This window comes from Hypanus sabinus, chromosome 4, assembly GCF_030144855.1.
Source record: "Hypanus sabinus isolate sHypSab1 chromosome 4, sHypSab1.hap1, whole genome shotgun sequence".
Classification (NCBI taxonomy): Eukaryota; Metazoa; Chordata; class Chondrichthyes; order Myliobatiformes; family Dasyatidae; genus Hypanus; species Hypanus sabinus.
Genome location: NC_082709.1, coordinates 57,849,936 through 57,866,533, shown reverse-complemented (window position 1 = coordinate 57,866,533; position 16,598 = coordinate 57,849,936). Strand labels below are relative to the sequence as shown.

General features: G+C 42.5%; 1 protein-coding gene across 2 annotated transcripts in view; it reads left to right on the top strand.

The window, feature by feature from the left end:
• The window catches only part of orc2 (origin recognition complex, subunit 2), a 32,535-nt gene that overhangs the window by 13,517 nt on the left and 2,420 nt on the right, over positions 1–16,598 (top strand). For both annotated transcript variants that reach the window (XM_059967151.1, XM_059967150.1), the window contains exons 6-15: positions 958–1,012; positions 2,123–2,283; positions 3,285–3,383; positions 3,492–3,601; positions 10,851–10,983; positions 11,198–11,294; positions 11,508–11,654; positions 12,111–12,282; positions 12,541–12,602; positions 14,422–14,540. In XM_059967151.1, coding sequence (XP_059823134.1) covers positions 958–1,012; positions 2,123–2,283; positions 3,285–3,383; positions 3,492–3,601; positions 10,851–10,983; positions 11,198–11,294; positions 11,508–11,654; positions 12,111–12,282; positions 12,541–12,602; positions 14,422–14,540 — 1,155 coding nt within the window. The remainder of the gene's footprint in view (positions 1–957; positions 1,013–2,122; positions 2,284–3,284; positions 3,384–3,491; positions 3,602–10,850; positions 10,984–11,197; positions 11,295–11,507; positions 11,655–12,110; positions 12,283–12,540; positions 12,603–14,421; positions 14,541–16,598) is intronic.

Genomic DNA, 16,598 nt, shown 5'->3' with positions numbered 1-16,598 from the left:
TTTATAGCTTCCTGAAAGTGGTTACATGGGTTGATAAGTTAAGAAGGAATAAGGCATGCTTGCCTTTATTAGGTAAGTTAGAAAGTCAGGAAGTTGTAACTTTATAAAATTCTAGTTAGGCAGTATCTAGAGCATTGCATACATTTCTGGTTTTCTGATTATAGGAAGCATGAATGTGAGGGAAAAGGATATGATATGGACAGTGTGTAGGCAGAAGGGATTAGTTTGGTTGGCCATTTGATTAGTTTGGCATGTTGTGGGCTGAAGGGCCTGTTCCTGTTCTGTATGTTCTATAAATGATTGGAGAGTCATTTATTTGTGTTTTTATTCATACTTCTCACAACATAGGAGAGGTTATTTGGCCAGTGTTGTCTATGCTAACTCTTAGGGCAATTTCTTTTGTCTTATCATGATAATGTGCCATTAGAGTAGATTTTCTCTTCTCATCAGGCTGTAAATGTTGGATTTTGTAATTGCAGAGGGAGCTTAGAGGAGCCCTCTATCTAATCCCTGATGTATTGGCTTTTTAAGGGAGTTTTGTAATATAAATGGCCTGTACTTTGACCATTTGGAATTGTTCTCTGATTTGAATCCTGGTTTTGAGTCATGATGTATATCACAGAAGGTGCAGCCCGAGTCTGTAGTTGGAAAGGCTGGCTGGGATTGACATTGATTACAAGAACAATTGATTCTCTGGCTCTCTCTGTATTCTGTAATGGAGGAGTGGTTAAATTACTGGACTAGTATACCAGAGACCCGGACTAAAAATCTAGTTCAAGTCCCACCACCTTTCCAAGAATGATACCCAGATCCTGAAAAAACACGTTTTAAAAATGTTGGTCTTGGGACAGACTCTGTTAGGTATTGTCGGACTGTGGATTGGATTAAGGGCCACAGATTAAAGACTGATTGAAGATTGATCTGCTGTGTTTCTGAAAAGATGTCTCTGCCCTGCAGGGTAAGAAGCAGTTTGTGTCCACCACCCCCTACAGACTGAGGAAAAGGCTGATTGGTAAGTCTGCTGGGGATTAGTGATTAAATACTCCCATGGTTTAAAAGTAAATTAGTATCAGTATGGTGAAACATTAATTTAATAAATCTATGGGGGGGGGCAGGGTAGTGCCAATATACTTGGGAACAGTGGGGAAGGGCTGTGCCCTGAGGAGGTAAGGATTATGCAAACAGTATTTTGGTTGTGACTCAGTAGTGGTAGGTTAGTGTGGCATCAGTGTTCAGTGTCATTTGGGAGCTGAAATGGGACAAATCTCACTGTGATAGATGGGGCTTTGTAACCAGTGTTCCTGTGGTGGCAGGATGGGCAAGACAGTGACAGTGAGGAAGTGTGGGCAATTGAGGCATGGGATGCCTTTGGCAGTGTGTCATTTTGAAGGGAGGAATATGGGATCAGAATCTGGTTTAATGTTGCTAGCATATGTTGTAAGGTGTTAGTTTGCAGAAGCAGTACAGTTCAATGCAAAAAAAACTATAAATTACAATAAGAAATATATTAAAAATTAAGTAGTGCATCAAGAGCAAAAACTATGGTGTGTTTGTGTTCGTGGGTGGGTTCAATGTCCATTCAAAAATCTGATAGTGGAGGGGAAGAAACAGTTCCTAAAATGTTGAGTGTGCCTCTTCAGGCTCCTATACCACCTCTTTGATGGTAGCGAAGACAAGAGGCCATGTCCTGGGTGATGGGGGTCCTTAATGATGAATGATGCTTTCTGAGGCATCGCCTTTCGAAGATGTCCTCGGTGCTGTGGAGGCCAGGCCCATGATGGAGCTGGCTGCTTTTGCCACTCTCTGAGGCTTTTTCTGATCCTGTGCAGTGGCACCTCCATACCAGACAACGAAGCCACCATTTAGAATGCACTCTGCTGTTCATCTGTAGAAATTTGCTAGATTCTTACCAAATCTCCTCAAACTCCTAATGAAATACAGACGCTGTTGTGTCTTTGTAATTGCATCAATATGTTGGGTTCAGGATAGATCTTCAGAGATGTTGACATCCAGGAACTTGAAACGGCTCACCCTTTCCACTGCTGATGGGATGGGAGGGAGGTGGATATGGTTGATTCCAGTCCTCTTAATCCAACTGAAGCTGTGGATTTGCTTGAATCAGAATCACCTGGCCTCAGCAGTGAGAGTGATTACTCATCTTCTGACTCTGAGAATGAAGAGGATAACTCCCTGGAAGGAGACTGTAATCAGAGGCCTGTGCATGAAGCATTGACGTTAGGCGTGGCTCCAACTCCCAGCAAGAAATCTGCAAAACCTTCCCAGGTAGGCCATGGCAAGGCAATATGTGCTGCTCGATTATCTTGGGGGGGGGGGGGGGAGGTCGTGGTGGGGAGGGTTTACTGATCCAATGAAATTCTACAATAGGAAACCATCCAAGTATGCAACCAGGCACTTGTTTCAAATTGAGAGACCTGCTCACTCTTTGAGTTCAGGAAATCTATTGAAGGTGTTGTCCCAAATGCTTGGTATGTGGCTCGGGGCTGGTGCTGTTCTTATTGTTCTGCTCTGTGACCAATATTGGTGCTATTCTTTGCCCATTTTGTGGAAACAGTGTTCTACTCACAATATGGATGTGGTGCAGTCTTATAAAGCAACATGCTTCTTCCAGACCTCCTGTCTGTAGTAGTGATTTCAAAGGTTGATTAATTACCTCTGAATTTTCAATAAGAAACTCTGCATTCCAAGACGCCATTCAGCCTCGGAAGTATACTCACTATTGAGATGTAGATATGCCCCAACCTGTTGGTTCACAGGATGTACTTACAAAGACAAGTTGAGTGATGATGATGGAGGTCTGAGCAGATGCTGGAATCTGGAGCAAAAAAATAGTTTTGAATAATGTTCCTAGCCTGAAACGTCGACTGTTCATTCCCCTCCTGCCTGACCTGCTGAGTTCTTTAAGCATTTTGAATGTGTTACTCTGGAATTCCAGCATTTGCAGAATCACTTGTGTTTTGGATAATGATGTACATTGAGGAAATGTCTTGAACAGGATTCTGGGATGGATCGCCTGATTTTATTCAAAACAGCCATTTGAGATTTACTTACAGCTACCTGAACACATACTAATTCAGCTTAATTTAATATGTCATTTAAAAGATATCACTGCTGCACTCCCTCACTACACACTTGGGGGTTTTAACCTAGATTATTGTGGCTGTATCTTTGGAGTGGAATTTGAAGCCAACTGAGATATATTAAAGGACTGATCCACTCAGTCTTTGGGTTTCTACATTTTCTTATGTGTCTTTTATTTCTTTAAGCCAAGTGTTGTTGATCTATACTTCGAAGCTCACAGTAATTCGAAAGTCCTGACCTCTGACCGTACCTTACAGAAGCTGCAGAACCCAAAATTGGACCAGGTATGTGTTGTTAGAATGTTACTTAATGTGGGGAAGTAATAGATAACTGACTGTACACAAGGGCTGGCACAGTCTGGAAGGTGACCATTTGTTCCCATCTCACTGCAGGAGACCTTGGTGAGGTTGCTGAGGGATGACAGGTTGCCTTTCTCAACTGAGGTCAGACAGCTGAACAAGGGACACAGAAACTTTTTTCTCAAATGGATGCTGCAAACACAGTGAGTACAGCATAGTCTTTCTGGGCAGGGAGTAGTGATGATGCAAATATGCAGCACACCATGTGCTGTTTATATTGAGCACAAGGTGCTCCTGAGACACAGAGTAAATCCTGACTTCCAGTGCAGAGTCGTGGTGCGACTGCACAGGGTTCCTCTTGGGTACTCCAGTTCTTTCTTGCATTCCAAAGATACGCTGGTTGCTGTAAATTTCTCGAGTGTGCAGGTGAGTGGTAAAATCCTGGGGCAGTTGATGGCAATGTGGGAATGTTAAAATTGAATCAGTGGAGATAGGTGTTCAAAGTACATTTATTACACTGGACAACAATTTTTTTTTCGTAAGTGTTGCTTCCTCAGGAATTTTTTTTGTGCATGACGGACTACTTGAAGCAGAACACGAATCTAATTTCAGACTACTGGTATCGTGTAGGAATTTGGAGGAATAAGAAATTAACTTTTTTTGAATATAATGTGTTTACTTGCATAACAGTGCTGACGCATTTGCAATAGTTCAACTCGGCCAGAACTATTGATGATTTTCATTTGTATTCGGTGTTTGAGGCTTCTCGCTAAGTGGCCAACAATAATCAGCGAGAACTAATGGATTCCAGTTGCTCTGATACCGTTTCTCCATGACTGCAATGTCCTGCTGAAACTTTTCATCACGCTTGTCACCAGCAGCGCCAATATTTGCAGGGAAGGAGTCAAAATGGGAATGCAGAAAGTGAATCTTTAGTGACATGTTGCACTTCATGATTTTGTATGCTTGAAGCATGTTGTCAACCAGCTGCACGTAGTTTGGTGCTCTGTAGTTGCCAAGAAAATCTTCAACAACATCCTTGAACGCTTTCCATGTGATTTTGTTTCCAGTCCCTTGAGAAGTTCTTTGAATTGCCTGTCATTAATTACCTGTTTGATTTGTAGACCAACAAAAATACCTTCCTTCGCCTTGGCATCATGTTATTTTGGGAAACATCTGTCTCAAATTTCAAAATCCTTCAGCTTCCTTGTTCGTCGCTTTCACAAAATTTTTCATAAGCCCCAGTTTTATATGAAGAAGGAGGCAAAAATATCTATGTTGGGTCTACAAGCAGCTTATGAACCACACTATTCTGCCCTGGAACCAACTGCTTATGGAGTGGCCAACTCTTTTATAGGTTATGAGATTCTTTAGCACGGCTGTCCCATTCGTAAGTGAAACAACCGAACTTGCTGCATTCCTAGTAGAAATCTTTCTAAAATCTGTCCTGCCATGCAGCTTCTGCCCTGCCTAAGTATGCCCGGGTATACCTAGACAAGATAGAAGACCTTGCAGCTTACACTGTTGGCGACATTTTAATTTGACTTGAATTATGAATTGAAGTAACAAATAGAGACAATTTCTAAACAATTATGCACGATGGGGAGATTTCATGGTGATTTCCATGATCAGCAGCCCAAAATCTATAAGATACACCCAAAAGTATTCAGGAAGCAAAATCTCTATTGTCCAGTGTTATCAAAGGTTGTATACAGATTTGTTGTCTTGCAGACAGCCACAAAACAAAGAAGCACCAAAGAACCCGTTTAAAGAAAACCCCACACAACAAGACCATCTGCCGTGTTTTAAAAAAAACAGATTGCACAGACAGCAAAAAGCAAACAAGTAACACAAGGAACATTAAACATCAAACTGTAGGGTCCCCAAAAATGAGTCGACCTGCATGAGCTCCAAAGGTGAGTAAAGCCAGTCTAGGAGCTGGTGGCTACAGCCACCGAGTCAGTCAGTTCAGCATTGTGTTGATGGCTTCAGAGCACATTGCAGATTCAGTTCCATGCTGAAGCACCTTGATCAAACCGCACAAATTGTAAAACGTGTTCAGTGCCAAGGACATTAAACATCAAACTGCAGCTGAGAGCGAGTGCACAGCTACAAGCTGCTGAGGCGGTCGAATCTTACGGTGTGGAACCCAAGACTCCTGCATGTTCTTCTGGTGACAGTCACTGCTGCCGAAGGGTCTCCACAGCTTTCACTGTGTTGATTGTTAGCATGGACTTGGTGGGCTGAAGGGCCTTTCTCTGTTGTGTATCTCTATAATGAGTGCTGTCATGAGGTATGTTAGCAGAAGTGGCTCCCGTGCAGAATAAGACCATAAAACGTAGGAGCAGAATTAGGCCATTCAGCCCATTGAGTCTGCTCTGCCCTCTCATTATGGCTGATCCCAGTTCCCTTTCAACCTCTCATCATATCCCTTGATGCCCCAAGCAATCAGGAATCTATAATTTTCCACTTTAAATATACCCATGGACTTGGGCCTTAACCACAGTCTGTGACAAAGCAGTCCACAGATTCACCAACCTTTGGCTAAAAAAATTCCTCCTTCCTTCTGTTCTAAAAGGTTGCCCCTCAGTTTTGATGCTGTGCCTTTTAGTTTTGGATATCCCCCACCAGATGAAACATCCTCTCCACGTCCCCACTTCCTTTCAACATTTGGTAGGTTTCAATGAGATCCCTCCACATTCTTCTAAATTCCAGTGAGTACAGGTCCAAACCTGCCAAACCCCTTCATTCCTGGAATCATCCTTGTGAACCTCCTCTGGATTCTCTCCGATGACAATACATCCTTTCTGAGATATGTAACTCAAAATAGATGACGATACTCCAAGTGTGGCCTGACTAGTGTCTTATAAAGCTTTAGCTTATCTCCTTGTTTTTATATTATATCCCTCTTGAAATAAATGCCAACATTGCATTTGCTTTCTTTACCACAGACTCAACTTGTGAATTAACTTTCTCGGGATCTTGCATGAGGACTCCTAAGTCCTTTTGCATCTCTGATGTTTGGCAATAGACAGTAAGTGCAGGAGTAGGCCATTCGGCCCTTCTAGCCAGCACCGCCATTCACTGTGATCATGGCTGATCATACACAGTCAGTACCCCGTTCCTGCCCTCTCCCCATATCCCTTGACCCCGCTATCTATAAGAGCTCTATCTAACTCTCTCTTGAATTCATCCAGAGACTTGGCCTCCACTGCCTTCTGGGGCAGAGCATTCCACATATCCAACACTCTCGGGGTGAAAAAGTTTTTCTGCATCTCTGTTCTAAATGGCCTACCTCTTGCCTCTAGTTCTGGACTCACCCATCAGCGGGAACATGCTTCCTGCCTCCAGTGTGTCCAATCCCTTAATAATCTTATATGTTTCAATCAGATCCCCTGTCATCCTTCTAAATTCCAGTGTATACAAGCCCAGTCGCTCCAATCTTTTAACATATGACAGTCCCGCCATTCTGGGAATTAACCTTGTGAACCTACGCTGCACTCCCTCAATAGCAAGGATGTCCTTCCTCAAATTTGAAGACCAAAACTGCACACAATACTCCAGGTGTGGTCTCTCCAGGGCCCTGTACAGCTGCAGAAGGACCTCTTTACTCCTATACTCAATTCCTCTTGTTATAAAAGCCAGAATGCCATTAGCTTTCTTCACTGCCTGCTGTACCTGCATGCTTGCTTTCATTGACTGATGTACAAGAACACCTAGATCTCGTTGTACTTTCCCTTTTCCTAACTTGACTCCATTTAGATAGTAATCTGCCTTCCTGTTCTTGCCACATAACCTCACATTTATCCACATTAAACTGCATCTGCCATACATTTACCCACTTACCGAAACTGTCCAAGTCATCCTACATTCTCATAACATCTTCCTGACATTTCACACTGCCACCCAGCTTTGTGTTATCAGCAAATTTGCTAATGTTACTTCTAATCCCTTCATCTAAATCATTAACGTATATTGTAAACAGCTGCGGTCCCAGCACCGAACCTTGCGGTACCCCACTGGTCACAGCCTGCCATTCCGAAAGGGACCCATTAATCGCTACTCTTTGTTTCCTGTCAGCCAGCCAATTTTCAATCCATGTCAGTACTCTTCCCCCAATACCATGTGCCCTAATTTTGCCCACTAATCTCCTATGTTGGACTTTATCAAACATTTTCTGGAAGTCCAGGTACACTACATCCACTGGTTCTCCCTTGTCCATTTTCATAGTTACATCCTCAAAAAACTCCAGAAGATTAGTCAAGCATGATTTTCCCTTCATAAATCCATGCTGTCTCAGACTGATCCTTCTACTGCTATTCAAATGTGTTGTAATTTCCTCTTTTATATTTGACTCCAGCATCCTTCCCACCACTGATGTCAGCATAACCGGTCTATAATTCCCTGTTTTCTCTCTCCCTCCTTTCTTGAAAAGTGGGACAACATTAGCCATCCTCCAATCAGCAGGAACTGTTCCTGAATCTATAGAACATTGGAAAATGATTACCAAATGTGTCCACGATTTCTAGAGCCACCTCTTTAAGTACCCTGGAATGCAGACCATCAGGTCCCGGGGACTTATCAGTCTTCAGAGTCAACAGTCTATCCAACACCGTTTCTTGCCTAATATAAATTTCCTTCAGTTCATCCTTTACCCTAGTTCCTTTGGCCACTATTACATCTGGGAGATTGTTTGTGTCTTCCCTAGTGAAGACAGATCCAAATTACCTGTTCAACTCATCTGCCATTTCCTTGTTCCCCATAATAAATTCACCAGTTTCTGTCTTCAATGGCCCAATTTTGGTCTTAACTTTTTTTTGCTATTCACATACCTGAAGAAGCTTTTACTATCTTCCTTTATATTCTTGGCTAGTTTACCTTTGTACCTAATTTTTTCTTGGCATATTGCCTTTTTTGTTATCTTCTGTTGTTCTTTAAAAGCTTCCCAGTCCTCCGGTTTCCCGCTCACCTTTGCTATATTATACTTCTCTTTTATTTTTATACTGCCCTTTACTACCCCCGTCAGCCACGGCCGCCCCTTACTCCCCTTAGGATCTTTCTTCCTCTTTGGAATGAACCGATCCTGCACCTTCTGCATTATTCCCAGAAATACCTGCCATTTTTGTTCCACTGTTTTCCCTGGTAGGGTATTGTTCCATTGAACTTTGGCCAGCTCCTCCCTCATAGCTCCATAGTTCCCTTTGTTCAACTGTAATACTGATAGATCCGATTTTCCCTTCTCCTTCTCAAATCGTAGGTTAAAACATATCATATTGTGGTCACTACCTCCTAATGGTTCCTTTACCTTGAGGTCCCTGATCAAATCCAGTTCATTGCACAACATTAAATCTAGAATTGCCTTCTCCCTCGTAGGCTCCAGTACAAGCTGTTCTAAAAATCCATCTCGGAGGCACTCCACAAACTCCCTTTCTTGGGGTCCAGTACCATTCTGATTCTCCCAGTCTACCTGCATGTTGAAATCCCCCATGACAACTGTATCATTATCTTTGCGACATGCCAATTTTAACTCTTCATTCAAATTGCACCCTACATCCAGGCTGCTGGTTGGGGGCCTGTAGATAACTCCCATTAGGGTCTTTCTACCCTTAGAATTTCTCAGTTCTATCCATACTGACTCTACATCCCCAGATTCTATGTCCCCCCCCCCTCACAAGGGACTGAATATCATTCCTCACCAACAGAGCCACCCCACCCCCCTGCCAGTCAGTCTGTCCTTTCAATAAGATGCATATCCTTGAATATTCGTTTCCCAGGCTCTGTCCACTTGAAGCCATGTCTCAGTTATTCTGACAAATTCGTACTTGCCAATTTCCAGCTGAGCCTCAAGCTCATCTACTTTATTCCTTATACTTCGTGCATTCATATATAATACTTTTAATTCGGTACTCCCCTCTCCTTTCATATCAATTCCTGTTTCACTTGGCCATACTGTATGATCTCTTGAGCTTTCTACTCCATTGATTCTGTTGTCCTTTTAAACTTTTCTTATTTTCACTTTCCCTTTAACTCCATCCTTATATTTCCAGTTCATCCCCTCCCCCCACTACTTAGTTTAAACTTAGTTTGAATTTTCTTCCCATTTAAATAATAATCTGCACTATTGTTCCTTTTAGCAAAATGCATTATCATTCCCCAACACTGTATTCCATCTGCCATTTTGTTTTGCTCATTTTTCCAATTTGCCTAAGTCCTGCTGCAATCTCGTTGCTTCCTAAGCACTACCTACCCCTCCACCTATCTTTGTATCATCTGCAAACTTTGCCACAAAGCCATCAAGTCCACTATCTAAATTATTAACAATTTGAAAATTAGGGGTCCTAATACTGACTCTTGAGGAACACTACTAGTCACTGGCAGCCGACAAGAAAAAGCCCCCTTTATTTCCACTCATTGCCTCCTGCCTGTCATGTGAGGCACCTTATCAAATGCCTTCTGAAAATCTAAGTAAATGACATCCACTGCTTCTCCTTTGTCTGCTCTGCTTATTACTTCTAAGAATTCCAACAAATTAGTCAGGCAAGATTTCCCTTTATATAAACTAGGCTGACTTGGACTTTTATCATTAGCCTCCAAGTACCTGAAACCTGATCCTTAATAATGGACTCCAACACTTTACCAACTACTGAGGTTAGGCTAACTGGCCTATATTTTCCTCTCTTTTGTCGTCTTCCCTTCTTAAAGAGTGTGATGACATTTGCAATTTTCTAGTCCTCCGGATTCTTCAAAGATCATGACCAGTGCAATGACCGTTATCCCTTCAGCAACCTCTCTCGGGACTCTCGAATGTAGTCCATCTGGCCCAGGTGACTTATCCACCTTAAGACCTTTGAGTTTGCCCAGCACTTTTTCCTTTGTAATAGCAATGCCACTCACTCCTGCTCTCTGACACTCATGGACCTCTGACATATATTTAGTGTCCTCCACAGTGAAGACTGAAGCAAAGTACTTCCTAATTTCATCTGTCCACTGTTACTATGTGATTCATTTGAACATGTCACTGGTTCGTAATAACCTATGCAACCCAGGAGGAAAATAAGTATGTCGTCAAAGGCACTTAGAAAATTTCTAGAATATACGTGGAGACTGCTCGAGCTGGTTGCATCAGTTTCTGGTATGTATGGTCCATTGCAAAGGATCAGAAAAAGCTGCTGAAAGTAGTAAAGTTGGCTAGCTCCATCATGGGCACTGGCCTCCCCAGCATCCAGGACGCCTTCACCTCAGACACTTCATTGGTATTCCCCCCCCCCCCCCCAAAAATCCTCTTGCATTGCTTATTTAATTTATTTTTTAATATATACTTTTTAATAGTAATTTATAGTTTTTATTACTATGTATTGCAATGTACTACTGTTGCAAAACAACACATTTCATTACATATGCCTGTGATATTAAACCTGATTTTGATGACTTCCTACCATTTCCTTTCTCAAGACTGGGGTTCAGCATTCTATTGTATGGACTTGGCTCCAAGAGGGAATTGCTGGAAGAGTTCCGCTCTCAGATGCTGGAGGGCTCTGTCCACTTGGTGGTGAATGGATTCTTTCCAAGTATCACTCTTAAATCTGTGAGTATTTCCAATAATGTTTTACATCTCCAATACACTGTTGTATTCAGAGTATTTCTCTAGTAGGTATGATATCCTCTTCTGCCTGACTTTGTCCTGGTGACAAGCTCTGAACAAGTGACGCTGCCTTCCTTGCTTACGCACTATGAGTTTTCACTGTGAGAGTGTTGAAGTTGGGGAAACACTTCTATATAACTGAGTAATTGTATTACAGATTCTGAACTCTATCACAGAAGAGGTTTTGCAATCTGAGGGAAGCTTCCGAAACCCCATGGACCAATTGAGATTCATTACCAGGGCGTTTAATGAGGGTGAGATTCACTGTTTGTCACAGCTCTATCACTGGTAGGGAAAGAGTGAGATGAGACAGGAGGAGTAGGTGTGTTAGGAAGGGGCTGATGACCCACGGAAGTACTCTTGGGGGGGGGGGTGGTGATGGCAAATGTATTGTGGAGGGAGGCATTCATTGTGGTGGTTTTGTCTGTGTTTGAGTACTGCAATCTGCTGATGTTTCTTTTGCTCAGATCCCTCATTGGATCTTTATCTTCTAATCCATAATATTGATGGGCAGATGTTACGTGGGGAACGGAACCAGCAGATATTAAGCCAACTTGCAGCTATCCCTGGTGTCCACCTCCTCGCCTCCATTGATCACCTGAATTCTCCTCTAAGTAAGTGTTTCTAACCTTATTCACTTTTGTTCCAGAGCTAATGTCTTCTGCTGTTTAAATTTTTGTGAGATCCCCTGAAGATCCTCTTTGAATTGTGGTCCTTTTGGGGGCAAGTTCTGATCTGACAGGTATAGGGGCTGCTCTCCCATCTCTCATTCTTGCATGGAAGTGGGTAAGGCTTCCTTTTTGGGGGGGGGGGGGTCTGTCTTTATGCATACTGATGAGACATGGGGTCTGGTCGCCCACCCCTCTCTCCTTGGCTTCCCGCCCCCACCCCTATATCAACTGGCTACCTGTTAACTTTCTCCCTGCCTGGCTGCCCATTAACCTGTCTCTCCCTCTGGCTGCTTGCCCCCTCCCCCAGCTATCTCTCTGGCTGCCCACCCAAGGGTTTGTGGAAATGCTCTTTTATTCTTTTTGTACTTGACTGACAGTGATGTGGTTTGTATTTGACAGTGTGGGATCAGACGCAGAGCTGTCTCTTTAACTGGCTGTGGTATGAAGTAACGACCTTTAAGCCCTACACAGAGGAGACTTCGTTTGAAAACTCGCTACTGGTTCAACAGTCGGGAGTCTTGGCTTTGAGCTCATTGATTCATGTATTGCGCAGCCTCACTCCCAATGCCAGGTAATTGCCACGACTTTTGGTATTCTGTGGGGTTGCAGGGGCCCAGGATACCTGGTGTTTAAAGAATGAGCCCTCTTCTTTGGGTACTGGAACTCTTTTAATGTTAGAAAAGTAATTTCATGGTCAGGGTAAGTGTATGTTATGTTATTATGTGTGGGGAGAAACTCAGCATGAAATTTAGAAATGTTATTTTTGTACTTGAGCAAGTTGTTCAGGGCTGGATGTTGGACTGATGTTGTCTCTGTCTCTCTGATGCAGGGGAATATTTAAACTTTTGGCTCGGTTCCAGTTGGAGAACAAGGATAACTCATCTTACCCAGGTAAGAGCAAAGGGGAAGTGTGTGGAGTGGTAGGATGGGGAGAAACCAGACTCTCCTTAAAGTTCTGTGATGAGGTAAAAATCTCGAATATATCAAATGTGTCTCAAATGATGGCTATCCAAAACAATTACCACATAAAGTAACGCCATGATAGTGCAGAACTTTATAAATATAGAGGGTTTTAAAATAATGAGGGTCATAGGGTAGATAGTTGGTTATTTTCCCTGGGCAGGGGAGTCCAAAGCTAGCGAGCCACGTTTAAGGTAAGGGGAAAGATTTAGAGGGTTTCTGAGGGGCAAACTTGTCCCACACAGAAGGTGGTGGGTATATGGAACAAGGTGTTGGAGGCAGATACAATTCAGTGTTTATAACCATATAACAATTACAGCACAGAAACCGGCCGTCTTGGCCCTTGTAGTCCATGCTGAACGTTTACTCTCACCTAGTCCCACCGACCTGCACTCAGCCCATAACCCTCCATTCCTTTCCTGTCCATATACCTATCCAATTTTACTTCAAATGACAATATCGAACCTGCCTCTACTACTTCTACTGGAAGCTCGTTCCACGCAGCTACTACTGTCTGAGTAAGGAAATTCCCCCTCGTGTTGCCCCTAAACTTTTGCCCCCTAACTCAACTCATGTCCTCTTGTTTGAATCTCCCCTACTCTCAATGGAAAAAGCCTATCAACGTCAACTCTATCTATCCCCCTCATAATTTTAAATACCTCTATCAAGTCCCCCCTCAACCTTCTACGCTCCAAACGAATAAAGCCCTAACTTGTTCAACCTTTCCCTGTAACTTAGGTGCTGAAACCCAGGTAACATACTAGTAAATCTTCTCTGTACTCTATTTTGTTGACATCTTTCCTATAATTTGGTGACCAGAACTGTACACAATACTCCAAATTTGGCCTTACCAATGCCTTGTACAATTTTAACATTACATCCAAATTCCTATACTCAGTGCTTTGATTTATAAAGGCCAGCATACCGAAAGCTTTCTTCACCACCCTATCCACATGAGATTCCACCTTCAAGGAACTATGCACCATTATTCCTAGATCACATTGTTCAATTGCATTCTTCAATGCCCTACCATTTACCGTGTATGTCCTATTTGGATTATTCCTACCAAAATGTAGCACCTCACACTTAATCAGCATTAAACTCCATCTGTCATCTTTCAGCTCACTCTTCTAACTGGCCTAAATCTCTCTGCAAGCTTTGAAAACCTACTTCATTATCCACAATGCCACCTATTTTAGTATCATCTGCATACTTACTAATCCAATTTACCACCCCATCATCCAGATCATTAATGTATATGACAAACAACACTGGACCCAATACAGATCCCTGAGGCACACCACTAGTCACCAGCCTCCAACCTGACAAACAGTTATCCATCACTACTCTCTGGCATCTCCCATCCACCCACTGTTGAATCCATTTTACTACTTCAATGTTAACACCTAAAGATTGAACCTTCCTAACTAACCTTCCGTGCGGAACCTTGTTTAAAAGGTTTGGACAGGTACCTGGATTGAAAGGAGGGATATGGGCCAATTGCAGGCAAATGAGATTAGATGGATATATTTTGGTCAGCTTGAGTGAATCACGCAGAATAGCTGTTTTTGTGCTGTTTATCTCTGAATTGTGTGTTCTCACTCTGGGACTATTTGTGTTGGCTGTGACCGGTGTCCTCTACTCATCAAGTGGGCCATTGTTTCAGTACAATGATTGGTTTGGCATTCAATCAAGGGGCTGTTTGTGCATGTGGGAGGAAGAACACTGTAACTCTCCACCTTTCCCGCAGGTTTGTCCTTTCAGGATTTCTATCATCGCTGTCGTGAGGCCTTCTTAGTGAACAGCAACCTCACTTTGCGAGCACAGCTTACTGAATTCAGAGATCATAAACTGATCAGGAGTAAAAAGGTGAGGAGCGGTTCCTCTGTACAAATGCTGTATCTACCAGATCTACTCATAATTTTAACTAGTATGTGTTCACTAACCCTTCACTCTCACCCCACATGCAGAATCTTTAATGTGAGCTCTGACTCGGATTGTTTCTATCACTGCCACCCCCTCCCACACTGAGACAGAGTTGTGTTATTTGTATTTAACCTTTTTTAAATAAGAAGGAGCATGGTCATGATTGGGACTGATCTTCTCCATGGAATTCATTGCCACAGATGGCTATGGATTGGGCATATTTAAACCAGGAGTTAATAGATTTTGAATTGTTAGGGCATCAAAGGTTATGGGGAGAAGGCAGGAGAATGTCATAATGGAATGATGGGGTAGACTTAACGGGCTGAATGCCTTAATTCTACTTTTAAATCATGTGGGAGGGCTACAGTAAACGAGATCTTTCAGTCCATTGCATCTCTACTAGAGCAACTCGCTTGTCACACACTCTCGACCCCTTTTCTGCAGCCTTGCAAATTTTTATTAATCATATGTTCACCCAAATCCCTCCCTGAAGGCTACAGAGGAACCTAGCTCCATCATGTCTACAGGCAGTGAACTCCAAATTCTGATCACACTATGTAAAAATAAGTTTTTCAAGCATCTGTTAATTCTCTTCCCCTTCATCTTAGAAGCGCCAGCTGACAGCCCCTTCAGCAATAGGAAGAGTCCGACTCTCCTCCTCCATTGTCCAGATTGGCGAGGCTCCTCATTATTTTGTAGACATCTGTCAGATATTTCCTCGGCCTGTCCTTGGGAAGAAAATAGTCCCAGCCCCTTTGCCTTTATAGTCTTCATCCCAGGAACTCGTTTCACATATCTTTACTGTATTGGTTTATTATTGCCACATGTACCAAAATACAGTGAAAAGCTGGTCTTGCATACTGTTTATACAGGTCAAATCATTACACAGTACATTGAGCTAGAATAAGGTAAGGCAATCGCAATGCAAAATAAAGTGTAAAAGCTACTGATAAAGTGCAGTGCTAGTAAATTATAAAATGCAAGATCATAAAGAGGTGGATTGTGAGGCCAAGAGTCCAGTTTATTGTACAAGAAGTTTGTTCAAGAGTCTGACAACAGTGGGGTGGAAGCTGTCTTTGAGTCTGTTAGTGCAAGTTTTCAGCCTTTTTTTAATCTTCTGTGATGGGAGAGGGAGAAAAATGTCTGGGGTGGGTGGGATCTTTGATTGTACTGGCTGCTGAACTAAGGCATGAGAAGTATAACTGGAGTTCATAGAAGATAGGCTGGTTCCTGTGATGTGCAGGGTTGTGGTCACATCTCTCTGCAGTGTCCTTGGTCACATGCAGAGCAGTTGCCATACCAAGCTGTTATGCACCCATTTACTCAAGCTCCCTAATCTGACCTTGTTCAGGTTACACAATGCCCAATCCAGAATCACCTTTTCTCTAATGTGCTTGACCACATGCAGCTTTAAAAAGCCATCTCTTAGGCATTCTACAAATTCCTTCTCTTACGATTCAGCATCAACCTGATTTTCTCAATCTATCTGTATATTGAAATCTCCCATGATCATTACAACATTGCTCTTTTTACATGCCTTTTCTATCTCTAGTTATTTGTACTCCACATCCTTGCTACTATCTGGAGGCCTGTATATAGCTCTCATAAGGGGCTTTTTACCCTTGTGGTTTCTCAACTATATCCACAAGTATTCTACATCTTATGATCTTGTGTCACTTTTTTCTAAGGATTTAATTTAATTTATAATCACAGAGCCACTCCATCCTGTCTGCCCTCCTGCCTATCCTTTCGATATGATTTTTATCCTTGGTTGTTAAGCTCCAAGCTGTGATCTTTTAACCACAACTCTGTGATGCCCACGTCATACCTGCCAGTTTCTAACTGCGCTACAACATCAACCTTATTACCCGTATTGTGTGCAATCAAATATAAAATTCTGTCCTATATTCACCACTGTCCCTTTCAATATTGTCTCCATGTTGCCTGAAGTTAAATTCTTATACTTTTCTAAATATTCACTAAACTCTCCTTTTATTTTAC